This window comes from Canis lupus, chromosome 25 (assembly GCF_048164855.1).
Source record: "Canis lupus baileyi chromosome 25, mCanLup2.hap1, whole genome shotgun sequence".
Lineage (NCBI taxonomy): Eukaryota > Metazoa > Chordata > Mammalia > Carnivora > Canidae > Canis > Canis lupus.
The window spans coordinates 32266319-32279625 of record NC_132862.1 but is presented as its reverse complement, the minus strand read 5'-3'; the positions used below and the strand labels follow the sequence as shown (position 1 = coordinate 32279625).

At 39.2% G+C, this 13307-nt stretch overlaps 1 protein-coding gene and 1 long non-coding RNA gene across 7 annotated transcripts in view; one reads left to right on the top strand and one right to left on the bottom strand.

Moving 5' to 3' along the window:
* Window positions 1-13307, bottom strand: part of GUCY2C (guanylate cyclase 2C) — a 73050-nt gene that overhangs the window by 30709 nt on the left and 29034 nt on the right. For both annotated transcript variants that reach the window (XM_072798940.1, XM_072798939.1), the window contains exons 11-13: window positions 6772-6853; window positions 3594-3699; window positions 246-308 (exon numbers count right to left, since the gene is read on the bottom strand). In XM_072798940.1, the coding sequence (XP_072655041.1) occupies window positions 246-308; window positions 3594-3699; window positions 6772-6853 (251 nt within the window). The remainder of the gene's footprint in view (window positions 1-245; window positions 309-3593; window positions 3700-6771; window positions 6854-13307) is intronic.
* Window positions 1-13307, top strand: part of LOC140617453 (uncharacterized) — a 143209-nt gene that overhangs the window by 106443 nt on the left and 23459 nt on the right. The window contains exon 7 of one of the 5 annotated variants that reach the window (XR_012017684.1): window positions 78-3268. The exons of the other annotated variants lie outside the window; for them this stretch is intronic. This is a non-coding gene — a long non-coding RNA (uncharacterized lncRNA). The remainder of the gene's footprint in view (window positions 1-77; window positions 3269-13307) is intronic. 5 annotated transcript variants of the gene reach the window in all.

The window sequence follows — 13307 nt, the reverse complement described above, 5'->3', positions numbered from 1 at the left end:
CCAAATTATTTTATTTCTCCTTTTCCTTCCTATCCTCTACCCCTCTTACAAATTCTATTTGTCCTTCAATTGTCCAGGATTGTGAGTTTTATAACCCTCTGTCCATCCCTGTGAAAAGTTCCAAGAACAGCCCCAGGTCAGCCCGCACCATTGCACTGTCAACATCAAGAGCCAGGGCCACGATGAGCAGAAGGCTTGTAACATGGCCCGAATGAGAGTTCAAAGAGGCAGAGGAGACAAGTCACCTTTTTGTCGTATTTGCATTGTCGGAGTCTCTGAATTGTATCTCGTCTCTTGTCGTCATCGATCTGGCACAAGAAAAGGCTAATTATTAGAGAAAGTTCCTATTGAGTCCCATCTACTGCCGAACGCAGAGACGCTCTGCCAGGTGGGTTATATCTGTTGGTTCACAGCATGCTGGGCAGGCTCCTGGCTAAACTGTGACAATTGGTTTGTATTTCCCCACCACTACTCACCTTCTCTCTCCACCAGGGTCTTCTTTCCAGATTTCTAACCTCTCATGCTTACCTCTGGGTCTTCCTCCCTCTTCCTCCCTTCCTATGGCCTAAATCAGCCAGGCATGTCTTTTGCCTCCTTCTCTCCTGGCCCATTTGCTGGAAATCATTGTAGCTAGAGACAGGTGTTCCAAGGGAAACCTGTTATGCTCTAGAGCTGCAAGCTCGCGCCTCAGGATCTGATTAGCAATGCAAGTGAAGACACTGGGTGGGGTTTCTAAGGGGGCAGCCCCACTAGCTCTGGGTTCAGCTTAGAGTTGCCAGATCATCTGATTTGTCAAAAGAAGCTGGTAATATGGATTTTCCTATGCCATTCCAAAATGTTTATATTTGGCAATTAATTTTAAAAGATGTTAAATATTGAATGAAACACAACACACTCACACATACATACACATACACATCCCTGCAGGCTACATATGGCTCTTGGTCTGCCAGGGTTCTGGTCTCAAGGCAGAAAAAAGATTGAGAACTATTGTATCTTTTAATTTGGTTCTGATAAAAACCTGTGATGTATTATAATATTGGTTAAAACTTACCTCATAGGACCTTTTGAAATGTGAGCAAAATAAACTATATTGAATTCCAAGCATGATGCCTGGCACTATGTGGATTAATAAATGTCAGGTGTCTTCTATCCCTCTTCTCATTTTACAAATGGGCTACATACAGATTAAATGACATTAAGTGTCACATACAGGCATGCCAAAATCTGAGCTTGTTGCCTTGTCTCTCTTTTTACTGAGCCCTCAATCAGGTCATTAAACATTTGAACCTCAGGACTTTATCTGGGAAATTCTGACTGACAGACATACTGGGCATCAAATGCATAAAGTTTGTGAAATTTTCTCACAAATTTAAGTGTTTTATCCTCAAAAGAGTTATCTGCATCTTCATCATCTTTTTCATCTGTTACTCATCCCTCTGACCTTCCTGATTTCTCTTCTTGTCTGGTTGCTTTGGTCTTCTGCCCCTTTCTGTTCTAGTACGGGGATCTACTCTTTCTCATCCTGTCCCTTGGGCTTGCTTCCTTATCTCTGCCTTCAGCTCCTATCTGAGACTTGAACTACTTGCTGTCTGGTGGTGCAGCATCTCCCCCTCTGGCTGACCGTGGCTAACCTCCTGGCTTTCTTCCTGCTCCATTGGAGTACTGAAGACCTCTCCTTATACCCAGTTCCTGCCACTGTTTCCCAGACTCCCTGAAACTCAGAGTGACTGTGACTCCCCATGCCCCAAATCACCTCTACAGTCCCTCCTTTAAGCCTATTGTCCCAAAGACTTACTTCTTAGCCAGGTGAGTGGCTAATGTGATGAATTAATGTGTAAACATCCTATATTATCTGTTGAAGGATGGATAGGTTACATTTCTAGGGATATTTACATTTCAAGAAAGCAGAGACACACTATTTTAGGCTTCATCAAAAAGAATGAATATGAAATGTGGGATTTAGGGATCCCTGGGTGGCGCAGCGGTTTGGCGCCTGCCTTTGGCCCAGGGCGCGATTCTGGTAGACCCGGGATCGAATCCCACGTCGGGCTCCCGGTGCATGGAGCCTGCTTCTCCCTCTGCCTGTGTCTCTGCACCTCTCTCTCTCTCTGTGACTCTCATAAATAAATTAAAAAAAAAAAAAAAAGAAATGTGGGATTTGAGGTAGTAGAGGAGGTTTGTGAGGAGCGGAGGCATGGCTGGATGTGTGTAGAGGTGAGCCACATGGGAACCCGTCCTGGTGTCATACCAGAGGTGGAGGAGAACTCACTCCTTCTAGAGATGAGCGAAGGAGTCCTCTCTCCTTCCTGGGGTACTGCCAATTAGTCATTTAGGTCCAAAAATTCTTCCTTAGGAAGTCCAATAGTCTTATGGTCATTTGCACCTTTCTGTGAATTACTAGAAGATGGATTTTATCCTGACACTTGTCTGAAATAGAGTGGTCTTTGCAAATAGCAGTTTTATGTGTGAGATTCCCAGTTAAACAGGAGGGTCATTTAGAGCAGGAGCATTACTGGAGGCAAAGGAGACCTAGCCCTAGTACAGGGTGAGGGGATCCTAGCTCTTAGAGTGCGACATGCAGGAATTGGGTGGAGTCGCGAGAGCTGGTAGGGTGGCTCTAACGACAAACCTGACCCAGGCTGCAATTTTACTTTTGCTGATTTTAGGCAGGGAGGCATCTCTAGTCACACTAGCCTATTCACTTGGCCCTAGGCTGAGGAACCCCAATAATCCCTTCATGTGGAGGTTCTGGGTCTCCCTCTTCTATTAGTGTTTCTTTGGTATAAAAACTCTTAAGAATATAATGAGTGCTAGGTTTTAGGATCCTAGACTTCACAGTTAGACAGACTAGGTTCAAACTGGCCATGTTCCTGAAGTTCTAGTCTCTGTTACCTCACAGAGCTAGGGGTAAGATGGAATGGGTCAATGCATCGGGCACATGAGAAATGCTCAGTAAGTATCAGCTCTTCTTATTTGCAGTAATCCTACTCATAAGCTGTGCATGACCCTGCACTGTTCCCTAACCCCACATCCTTTGGTTTCCTCATCAGTAAAATTATGATAAAGTTTAACTCATGAGTTCCTTGTGAGGAGCACTGCAGATTAGATGATTTGGCTCCTGAAGGGGAGTGATTATTACTGGCTGCCGTTTTATGTCCTGGCTAAGGGAGAATGCATGAAAATGTCAGCAGAGGCTTCTTTCTTCAGAAATGAGCAAGACAAGCCATACATCCTTAGGATGGGCAGAGTCGTAGCCAAGGCTTAGGTAAGCTTAAATGCTCCACACATTTATACACCACTTTCATGACAAATGCACACCATATGCATTTCCCTTCTGGGTCAGAGGCAAAGAATGAGTAACGCACCAAATCTCAGCCTCCATTGGAGTGTTCATTGATCAACTAGCTGACATTTAGGGCACTGGAGGATCAATGGAAAGATGGGAAGCAGAGAATTAGAAAATGTCTGTCTTAGACTCTCAAGCAAATGATCCCTGCTCTGCCCATTTCTTAACCATGCTACCTGTCTTGTCAAATACCTGGAAAGTTGCATCAGCTCTAGCATTCTTCAACAGGTGACGTTTGCCTTACCTTCAGGCTAATGTGGTTGGTCTCATTGGTCTCCAGAGGAAAGATATTTTCAGGAGGAATGTGGGACCATTTTTTCTGACGAAGTTCATATTCTTTTTTATATTTTCTGTGAAAGGAATAGAAGCAGTCAATACATTTTTATTAACACTCATGTCATTTAGCTTCTGAACACTAAGAGAAATTTAGAACCCTGATATTCTCAGGTAGGTATGTGGTGAGAGATATTAGCCCAATGGTGTGACTCCATGTTTTCCAGACTGATGAATGCTGACCATTAGGTCAGCTTTAAGGATTTCTGATGGTTGTTTATCTTTTCCTTTCTTTCTCTTCTTTCTTTCTTTCCATGTCATTTTTTCAGGTTCTTCACTAAGGCAGCCCTTCACTATTATAGAGAATTTCAACTGATGACATGGAAAGAGTAAGGAAAAAACAGACAATTTAAAATGGATAGTTTTGAAAAGAAAATATATTAAATTTTAAGCCACCAGAGAATACACCAGATTCCTAAACAAGCCAGTTCTACTTATGCATTTGTGGCTTTAAGAAATATGTATATAAAGAAAATAGAAAAGCACAGAGAAAATGCAACATGGTATTTTGGCATTCAAAATGTCAATTTTTTTGTGTTTCCTCCAGATAGTACAGATAAAGCAGAATTCTTGGGTTACAGGAAACACTTAAAAATTTACAGGTACTACCAAGCTCTTCCCAAAATGGTTATACCACTTAAACCTCCCCAACATGAAAAGTCTCATTTCTTCCATACTTAACATTTGGTATTATTAAACTTTTTTTTTTTATCATTATGATGTATGTGAAATCGTGTTTAGTTATTGTTTTGTGTTTCTTCTTTTTATTACAGAGAGATCCAATATCTTTTCAAATACTTTCAAGCTATTTTATAGAATATATAGTTATATATTCATTCATAGTTTTGCCGATACGTCATAATTTATATGAGTTCCTTTTATATTCTGTAAAACAGATCTTTTGTCCTTTTGAGTTGCAAATACTCTCTTCTAGTTCATTGCTTATTTTAACTTTGTTGTATAGAACATTTCATTTTTGTTATGGCCACATTTATTTAGTTTCTTCTATGACTTATTTTTTTATATTAACTGAGAAGTATATTCCTACTTGAGATAATAAAGTCCTTTTCTACTAATTTCTTCTAAGTTTTGAAGTTTGAATTTCACATTTAAGTCTTTATTCCATTTGTTGTCCATATAGAATGAACTCTATATTTATGTATGATTTCAGGTAGGATTTTAATTTCATTTTTTCCATGCTGCAAGCCTAGTGTGCCACCATCATTTCCCAATTGACTTGTAAATGTCACCTCTAGCATATTTCAAATTCTCATGCTTGCTGTATCTAGTTCTAGAATCTGAATGTTTCCATTGACCTATTTTTTCTTGAGTTTATCTTTGCTTGTGGTTATTTGACAAACTTCTTAGGTCATTTGTGATGCCTTTCTTAATGTCGTCTAAGCAGAAATGACTGTTTTTCTTCCTATGCTTGCATCTAACTCTGACTATTCCTGTATTAAATAAAATATCATATTATTTTTTAGATTTATTTATTTATTTATCATAGAGAGAGAGAGAGAGAGAGAGAGAGAGAGAGAGAGGCAGAGACACAGGAGGAGGGAGAAGCAGGCTCCATACCCGGAGCCCAACGCAGGACTCGATCCCGGGACTCCAGGATCACACTCCGGGCCAAAGGCAGGTGCCAAACCGCTGAGCCACCCAGGGATCCCTAAAATATCATATTATTGACCAATGATTATGATCCTAAAACCAGGGGCAAAGAAGGCCTGTAGCCTTATAGGCTTTCCTCTCTGCCTTCCAAAAGACTCTTGGGACACAACAGAGGCAAGTGCCATTCAAAATGAATCATATTGAATCACAAGATACCATAAATCACTCACTACTTTTCTTGTGTAGGCAGTTGTAATAGAAAGCTATAACAATAACATCTGTCTACCAGGTTTCCTTGCAGACACACTGTCGCTCTGGCCATTGAGAAGCCTGTCTCTGCCTGTCTCTACCTGTTATGGTCTCTTACCTTGTGATTTCACCCTATCTTAAGGTGGACTTGGTTTCTGAAGGACAACAGCCACATCTGTGGCCTTGCTGTTGACTGGCTTTATTCTCCTCAAATTTTGGTTTCTGGTTACCTTCAACTAAATGGCTATCATACACTGTATATGTGTACATATAGCTCAAATTTGGGGTAACAAAGAGTCACAGGAGTCAAGTTCTGCCTTCAGACTGAACAGAACAATCTACTTCTTTCCTGTAGAAACCTTTAACTGACATACAACAAACTGGACTCTCTCATGAGAAAGGAAAGTGCTATACAGATCAAAGTGTGTGATACAAAGGGATACAAAAATTGTTGTCTGGTTCAGTTAGGAAATGAGGGTGATCCTGACAATATAATAGAATGTCAGGTTGTATGTGTTTAACATACACAGATTAGGGTAGTATGGTATTCTCTCATTCATTTATATATTCAACAAATATTTCTGAGTATAGACATATAGTTATGTCTCTAACATTGTACTGGGCACTTTATCTGTCCAAACTGAGTAGAACAACCATGAAACTGATGGTCAGAAGACTTGAGTGCTAGTTTTGTCCATACAACTACCTGGTGATGTGACTTCAGACAAGCCATTTGGTTTTCTGGGTCTCTTTCCCCATGCTAAAATGGGAGGTTTGAAGTAGATGATTTCTAAGGACTTTTCCAGCCTGAACACTCTATAACATAGAGACTTTGAAATTTCCTAGAAAATACCAATAAAACAGAAGAATAGCTGTTTCTACCTGTAGGATGCCTATTATATGGTACTCACTATATACACTTTATTTCAAGTTCTCAGGACAGTTTGGAAGAGGATACTGAAATTAAGCAGCATGTAATAATACACTAAAACCACACAACTAGTCAGTCACAGAACTGAGATAGATATGAGCTCAGTTGTTTCCAATTGGTCCACTCAATACTATTCTGCCCTTGATGTAGTATTTGATGCAGAATGCCATCATGATCTTAGATCTATCTAAAGTACTTCTTGTGAATGTACATTATCATTGATAACATCAGACTTCTCCTTCTCCCCTCCCTGCTCTCTGGATGATGAGCACAGCAAGACAAAGGTGGTGGTAGGTACCTCAGCACCAGAAGAGCAATGAGCAGAAGAAGAACCACAGCTCCTGTGAGGGTGAAGACTGCAATCAACAGGATTTGAGGGCCTGTGGCAGAACAGACAGTGAAAAATGCATTAGTAAGGATCTTTGAAAAGAAGATAAAACATTTCAGAGATTCTAGTTGTATAATCTAATTTGAAGAAGGGAAAAGGAGAGACCTTTTGAAAACATTTATCTTTTATTAATCTCTTCATTGGTAATATAGGTCCAGTATCTGTGGTCTCTGAAGAAAACTGCCTGGAATGTGCCAGGGGAAGTGGTTTAATTTCAGCTATAGTCTGCATGCTACATTTCTTATGGGAATCACCAACTGTTACAAGAACCTAAGTACATAAATAATTTTGGTGGGAAACCCATCTGATGTCCTTGAAACCAATATAACTAAGGATAATTCACAGAGGAAGAAAGAGCCAACTATTAAAAAAAAAGATTTAAGTAATTTATTTATTTGAGAGAGAGAGATCGAGAGAGAAAGAAAGAAAATGCAAGTGGAGGGAGGGAGAAAGATGAGCAGACTCCACTTGCTGAGCGTGGAGCCGGTCGCAGGGCTCGGCCTCACAACCCTGAGATCATGACCTGAGCCCAAAGCAAGAGTTGGTCAATCAACCAACTAAGCCACTCAGGTGCCCCAGAGTCAACTATTTTTTAATACCAAGCACAAATCCGAGGAAAAGTCAGTCGCTGTGGAATATTAAATGATGGTGTTGCCTGATGGTCTTTTCCAAGTGCTGCCAGGTCATTGAGGGAAGTCAATGAAAGATGTAAGTGATTTTATTTATTAAAGTACAAGTATGTAGGTGGATTTGGAAAGATGGAGGGATTTAAGGGACTCGCAGAGGGGTAACTGGAATTCAGGAAAATGTAGATCAGCCTAAGGAAGCATTGAAACAGAAACTGAATATGCAGAGGAACAAACCTAGCCTGAGAAGGACAACCACAATCATAAAACTGTACAAGAAAGTCATGGTTTGTATATGCCACAATGGATTCCTATTAGAATAGGAAGTTGGTGAGTTCAGGAATGAACCTGGAATGCATTCTAAGCAATAGAGTGCTATTTCACTTTTGTAAATAATAATGATGAAAATGTTTATTAATTTACAACTTAGAGAATAACTTGTGGGTAAATAACACAGGGCTTCATATGGCTACCAAATAAATATTATCAGCTATGAAAAATTAAAGAAAAATGAAGGAGAATCTGGGAGGTAGAAATGAGGTGGTAGGAAGGATAGAGACAGTAACATATTCATCTTACCTAGCTGGGAAGCAAAGAGCTTATTGTTTTGTTTTAAGATTTTAAAGAGAAAGAGAGAGAGAGAATGAGTCAGAGGTGGCAAGGTGCAGAGGAAGAGGGAGAAACAGACTCTCTGCTTAGCAGAGAGCCCAACGTAGGGCTCGATCCCAGGACCCGGAGATCATGACCTGAACCGGAAACATACACTTAACCAATTGAGCCACCCAGGTGCCCCAGGAAATTTCCAATGTAGTTGGTAGAACAATACTAGAAACTTATGCATGTTAATTAAAATTACAAAAGCACCCAATAAATGTATTGACAAAAAGATAGGACTATATTGAGAAAAGGCTAGAAAAAAGTAGGGCTGGTGAAGATGAACTAAATCTTCTTTCAATACAAGAAATAAACAGATAACATCCAAAACTTATAAATCAAGAAATATATGGATATTATTTAGAAATATGCAGCAAACTAAAGGCAGAGTGACTGAGAGATCAGAACTGACAGAGACGGGACCAGGCACACTCACGTTCCATTATGAATATTTTTACTATTGGATTTTAAAATTATATGTATGAATTCCCTTCACGAAAAATGTCTCCAGGCTTTCTATAGGGGATGACTTTGAGCAATTTATGCTTTGCTAACATAGGACTTTGCCTCTGTTTGTTATCTTGTTTTCTTCTATGGGGAAACTGGTAACAGTGAAAATGTGAGCTCTAGATTTCTCTTCTCATCAGGGCAGAAATAGATTAGTACTTGGGTTTGCATGGACATATCCAAATGTGTGAATCCTGTTTATTACTGTGAACATCACTCCTATCACCCCACCACCCTTGCCATTACCATCACTCTCAAAGTCGATATGAGAAATACAATTCTGTTTATTGACTCTACTCATCAGTGTACTGGAATTAAACATCCCTTAGATTAGAGCATGAACTGGAGGGATTAGGGAACCTTCTGGCTGCTGGGTCCTCCCGCATCTCAATTCCTATCTGCCCCCCCCAGCATGCACATCTCACTGCACTAAGTATATTTATGATATTTAAATATACTGTATACTATTTAAGTATAGCAGTTGTTAATTCAACATACTTTTTGGTTTTGCTTGAGTTAATCAAGTCACAATATTACATTGGTTCAAAGGTTAAGCTTCTGCTGCCTTCTGGTGGCTGCTGTGGTTATACATACTACTTATTAGATTTGTAGTGGTGGTAGAATGAGTTCATATCATATAATAGTTGGAAAAAATCTTGGAATCAGTTAACAAATCTCCTGATTTGAAGAAGGAAGAAACTCACACTCAGAGAAGTAAATTGACTAAAGTTAACACAGTGTGGATTAGTGCTGAGTAGAAACGGATTTAGAGTTATCTCATATTTTCCTTCCTTCCTTCCTTCCTTCCTTCCTTCCTTCCTTCCTTCCTTGGCACTGTGTTGGGCAGATGTGAATAAAGAATAGACCCAAACCCACAATGAGATACCACCTCATACAAGTCAGAATGACTAAAATTAACAAGTCAGGAAACAACAAACGTTGGGAAGGATGCCTCTGTTGGTGGAAATGCAAGCTGGTACAGCCACTCTGGAAAACAGTGGAGGTTCCTCAAGAAGTTAAAAATAAAGTTACCCTACAACCCAGCAATTACATTACTAGGTGTTTACCCCAAAGATACAAATGTAGTGAGCTGAAGGAGCACCTGCACCCCAATGTTTATAGCAGCAATGTCCTCAATAACCAAACTGTGGAGAGAGCCCAGATGTCCATCAACAGATGAATGGATAAAGGAGATGTGGTATATAGATGAATATTCCTCAGCCATCATAAAGGATGAAATCTTACGATTTACATCGACATAGATGGAACTGGAGGGTATTATGCTAAGGGAAATAAGTGCATCAGGGAAAGATAATTATCATATGGTTTCACTCATGTGGAACATAGGAAACAGCACAGAGGGATCATAGGGGAAGGGAGGGAAAACTGAAATGGAAGACATCAGAGAGACAAACCATGAGAGACTCTTTATTTTATTTTATTTTTATTTTTTGAGAGACTCTTAACTATAGGAAACCAACTGAGGGTTGCTGGAGGGGAGGTGGGAGGGGAGATGGGATAAATGGATGATGGGCATTAACACATAAGATGTGTTATATGCAACTGATGAATTACTGAACTCTATATCTGAAACTAATTACGTACTCTGTTGACTAAGTGAATTTAAATTAAAAAAAGAATAGATTTGGGGATCCCTGGCGGCTCAGCAGTTTAGCGCCTGCCTTCGGCCCAGGGCATGATCCTGGGGTCCTGGGATCGAATCCCACATCAGGCTCCCCTCAGAGACCGTGCTTCTCCCTCTGCCTATGTCTCTGCCCCTCTCTGTGTGAATCTCATGATTAAATAAATAAAATCTTAATATGATATAAATTCTATGCTAGAAGTCTGGTGGGACGTAGGCAAGATCAGTAGCCTTTTGGGATGTTAAGAAAAATGAAATCCAAGTTAAATGTTGAAGATGAGCGGGTGTTTACCAGTCATATGGGGGAGTGATACATTTTCATCAGAGGTAGTATCATCACTAAGGACACGGGGGCATGAATTTGCAAGACCCTCCCTCTTTCTTTTTTAAGGAAGTGGGTGGAAATTGAAGGAATGGGGAAGGGATTTCAGGTAAGAAGAAAGATAAGGCTGGAGAGGTAGGAAGATCATAGGCATTTTGTACTATAATAAGTCATTTGGGGGGATGCCTGGGTGGCTCAGGAGGTTGAGCATTTGCCTTTGGCTCAGAGCATGATCCTGGGATCCTGGGATCGAGTCCCACATCAGGCTCCCTGCTCCCTCTCTAATGAATAAATAAATTAAATAAAAAATAAGTGATTTGGATGTTACTGGAGTAAAGTGGAACTGCCAAGTGAGTGTTAGGAATAGTGTAATATAACTGGATCCATGTTTTCATTCTGGTGACAATGTTGGTTGGACTGGAGGTGAACAGCAGGCCTGAAGCAGGAAGTCAGGTGGATGTTATTGTAACCCAGGAGGCAGATGATGATGGTGTGGATAAAAGCAGAAACAAATGTGCATTGTCCATTGCTGTGTCCCAGGTGCTTAGAACACTGCCTAAAATTCAGTAAATCTTTGTAGAATGAATGGACAGTGATGATGGTATCTCCAGATGAAACATTCTGTTACTTAGAGGGCAATTGTGTCCCCAGATAAAAGACCATATGAATATCTTATTTGTATGCTATCTGAAAAATTGAGTTAATTTATAAAGGTTACAATTAAGTGTAGTAACAGTTGAAGGACGCCTGGGTGGCTCAGCCATTGGGTGTCTGCCTTCAGCTCAGGTTGTGATCCTGGGGTCCAGGATCGAGTTCCACATCAGGCTCCCCTCAGGGACCCTGCTTCTCCCTCTGCCTATGTCTCTGCTTCTCTCTGTGTGTCTCTCATGATTAAATAAGTAAAATCTTAAAAAAATACATGTAGTAACAGTTGAGTAATGAAAAGCTCTGGCTAACTGAATTCTCTGATTAAATGAGGATGAAGTGAAGTTGCTCGGAATGATAACAACGTCCCTGTAATATGAATAATATAATATAAATATTTAATGTGATCTCTTTTGGGTAAATAATGAGAGCTCTCTCAAAAATTACTTTTTGAGAAGTTGAGCATTTTACAAAGCACAGTACTCTTATTGCATAAAAATAACTAAAAACTCTTAAAGAAATATATTAAAGACGCAAAGTAACATTGTCACTAAGCGCTATAATTAAGGGAAAAGAAAAAAATGTAATTCAAAAAGTTACAAAAAAAGTAGAGAGTTACAGAAATACATGAGAAAACAGGTATATTTCAAAAGTAAATTTGGTTTAAACCTAGAAAACTTGCAGATGGTTCTAGAGATAATCTTTAAAAAGCTTGCTAATGAAAAGAAATCAAATTTAAAAAGCAATAATAGCAGTAAATCTGAAATCAGTTCAAGATTTCTTATTGTTTAGAAGAATGGGAATTTCACTTCCCACTTCCCTCTCTGCTTTAGTCACCTGCTGATGGTTATTGAGTAAAAACACAGGGATCATTTTTTATTTTTTTTAAGATTTATTTATTTATTCATGAGAGACACACAGAAAGAGGCAGAGACATTAGACAGAGGGAGAAGCAGGCTCCTCACAGGGAGCCCGATATGGGATTCGATCCTGGGATCGGGGTCACACCCTGAGCCAAAGGCAGACGCTCAACCGCTAAGCCACCCAGGCGTCCCCCCACTTTTTTTTTTTTAAAGATGGGATAATTTTTAAACCATATTTGACCTATGGAATGTAAGTGGACTGAAAGCATAGTAGGAGCTTTAATATAAGCAAGTACATCAAACCAGAACTTTTTAAGTCATATCAACCTCAGTTTTTGGTGATAGAAGTGCAAGGAAAGAAATATTTCTAGTTTATATTTTAATATTTAAAAATGGTAAATTAATACAGAGTCATTATGGAAAAAATTAAGAAAAAATATAAAATAGCAACAAAACAAAACCCCAATTAAACAAAAAAACCCACTAAAATAAAATTAATACAGACTCATTATGGAAAAAATTAAGAAGAAATATAAAATAACAACAAAACAAAACCCCAATTAAACAAAAAAACCCACTCCTACTATCATTACTCAGAGGCAGCTACCACTGTTAACATTTTAGCATATTTCTTTACAATCTATTTCTAATATTGTTTTACAAAGTTAGAATCTCATTAAATAAAAAAGCTGTTTATTTTCCTCTTAATTTACCTCATGAGTTTTCCTACATCATTTAAGATTCTTTGTAAATAATTATTTTAATTGGCTTATGATCCTCCATTTAGGGATTATATCATCATTTGCTAAATAATTTTATTAATGTCACTTCCACTTTTTTTGCATCTTTGGGCATAAATATTTGTTCAAATTTAAACTTTTTTCTCTAGATATAAATTAATAATGTGGAATAACTTACTATTCATTGTTGTAAGCCTTGGCTAAGCCAGATTGTCTTGAGACCTTGTTGCTCAGGAGATACTTGGCTGGCCCTGTCCAGTGATGGCCAATGCTATATGGTTGCATCAGAAGTTGCATGAGTGAAGTCCTGGTCATGTTAGGGCTTTCCATAACATGATAGGACTTCATTGTAAGTAGGTGAGTAGCCATCATATAACCCAAGTATGTATCCTATGAGGAAATGGAGGAGACTTTTGACTCACTAATAACTGATGGCTGATGGCATCT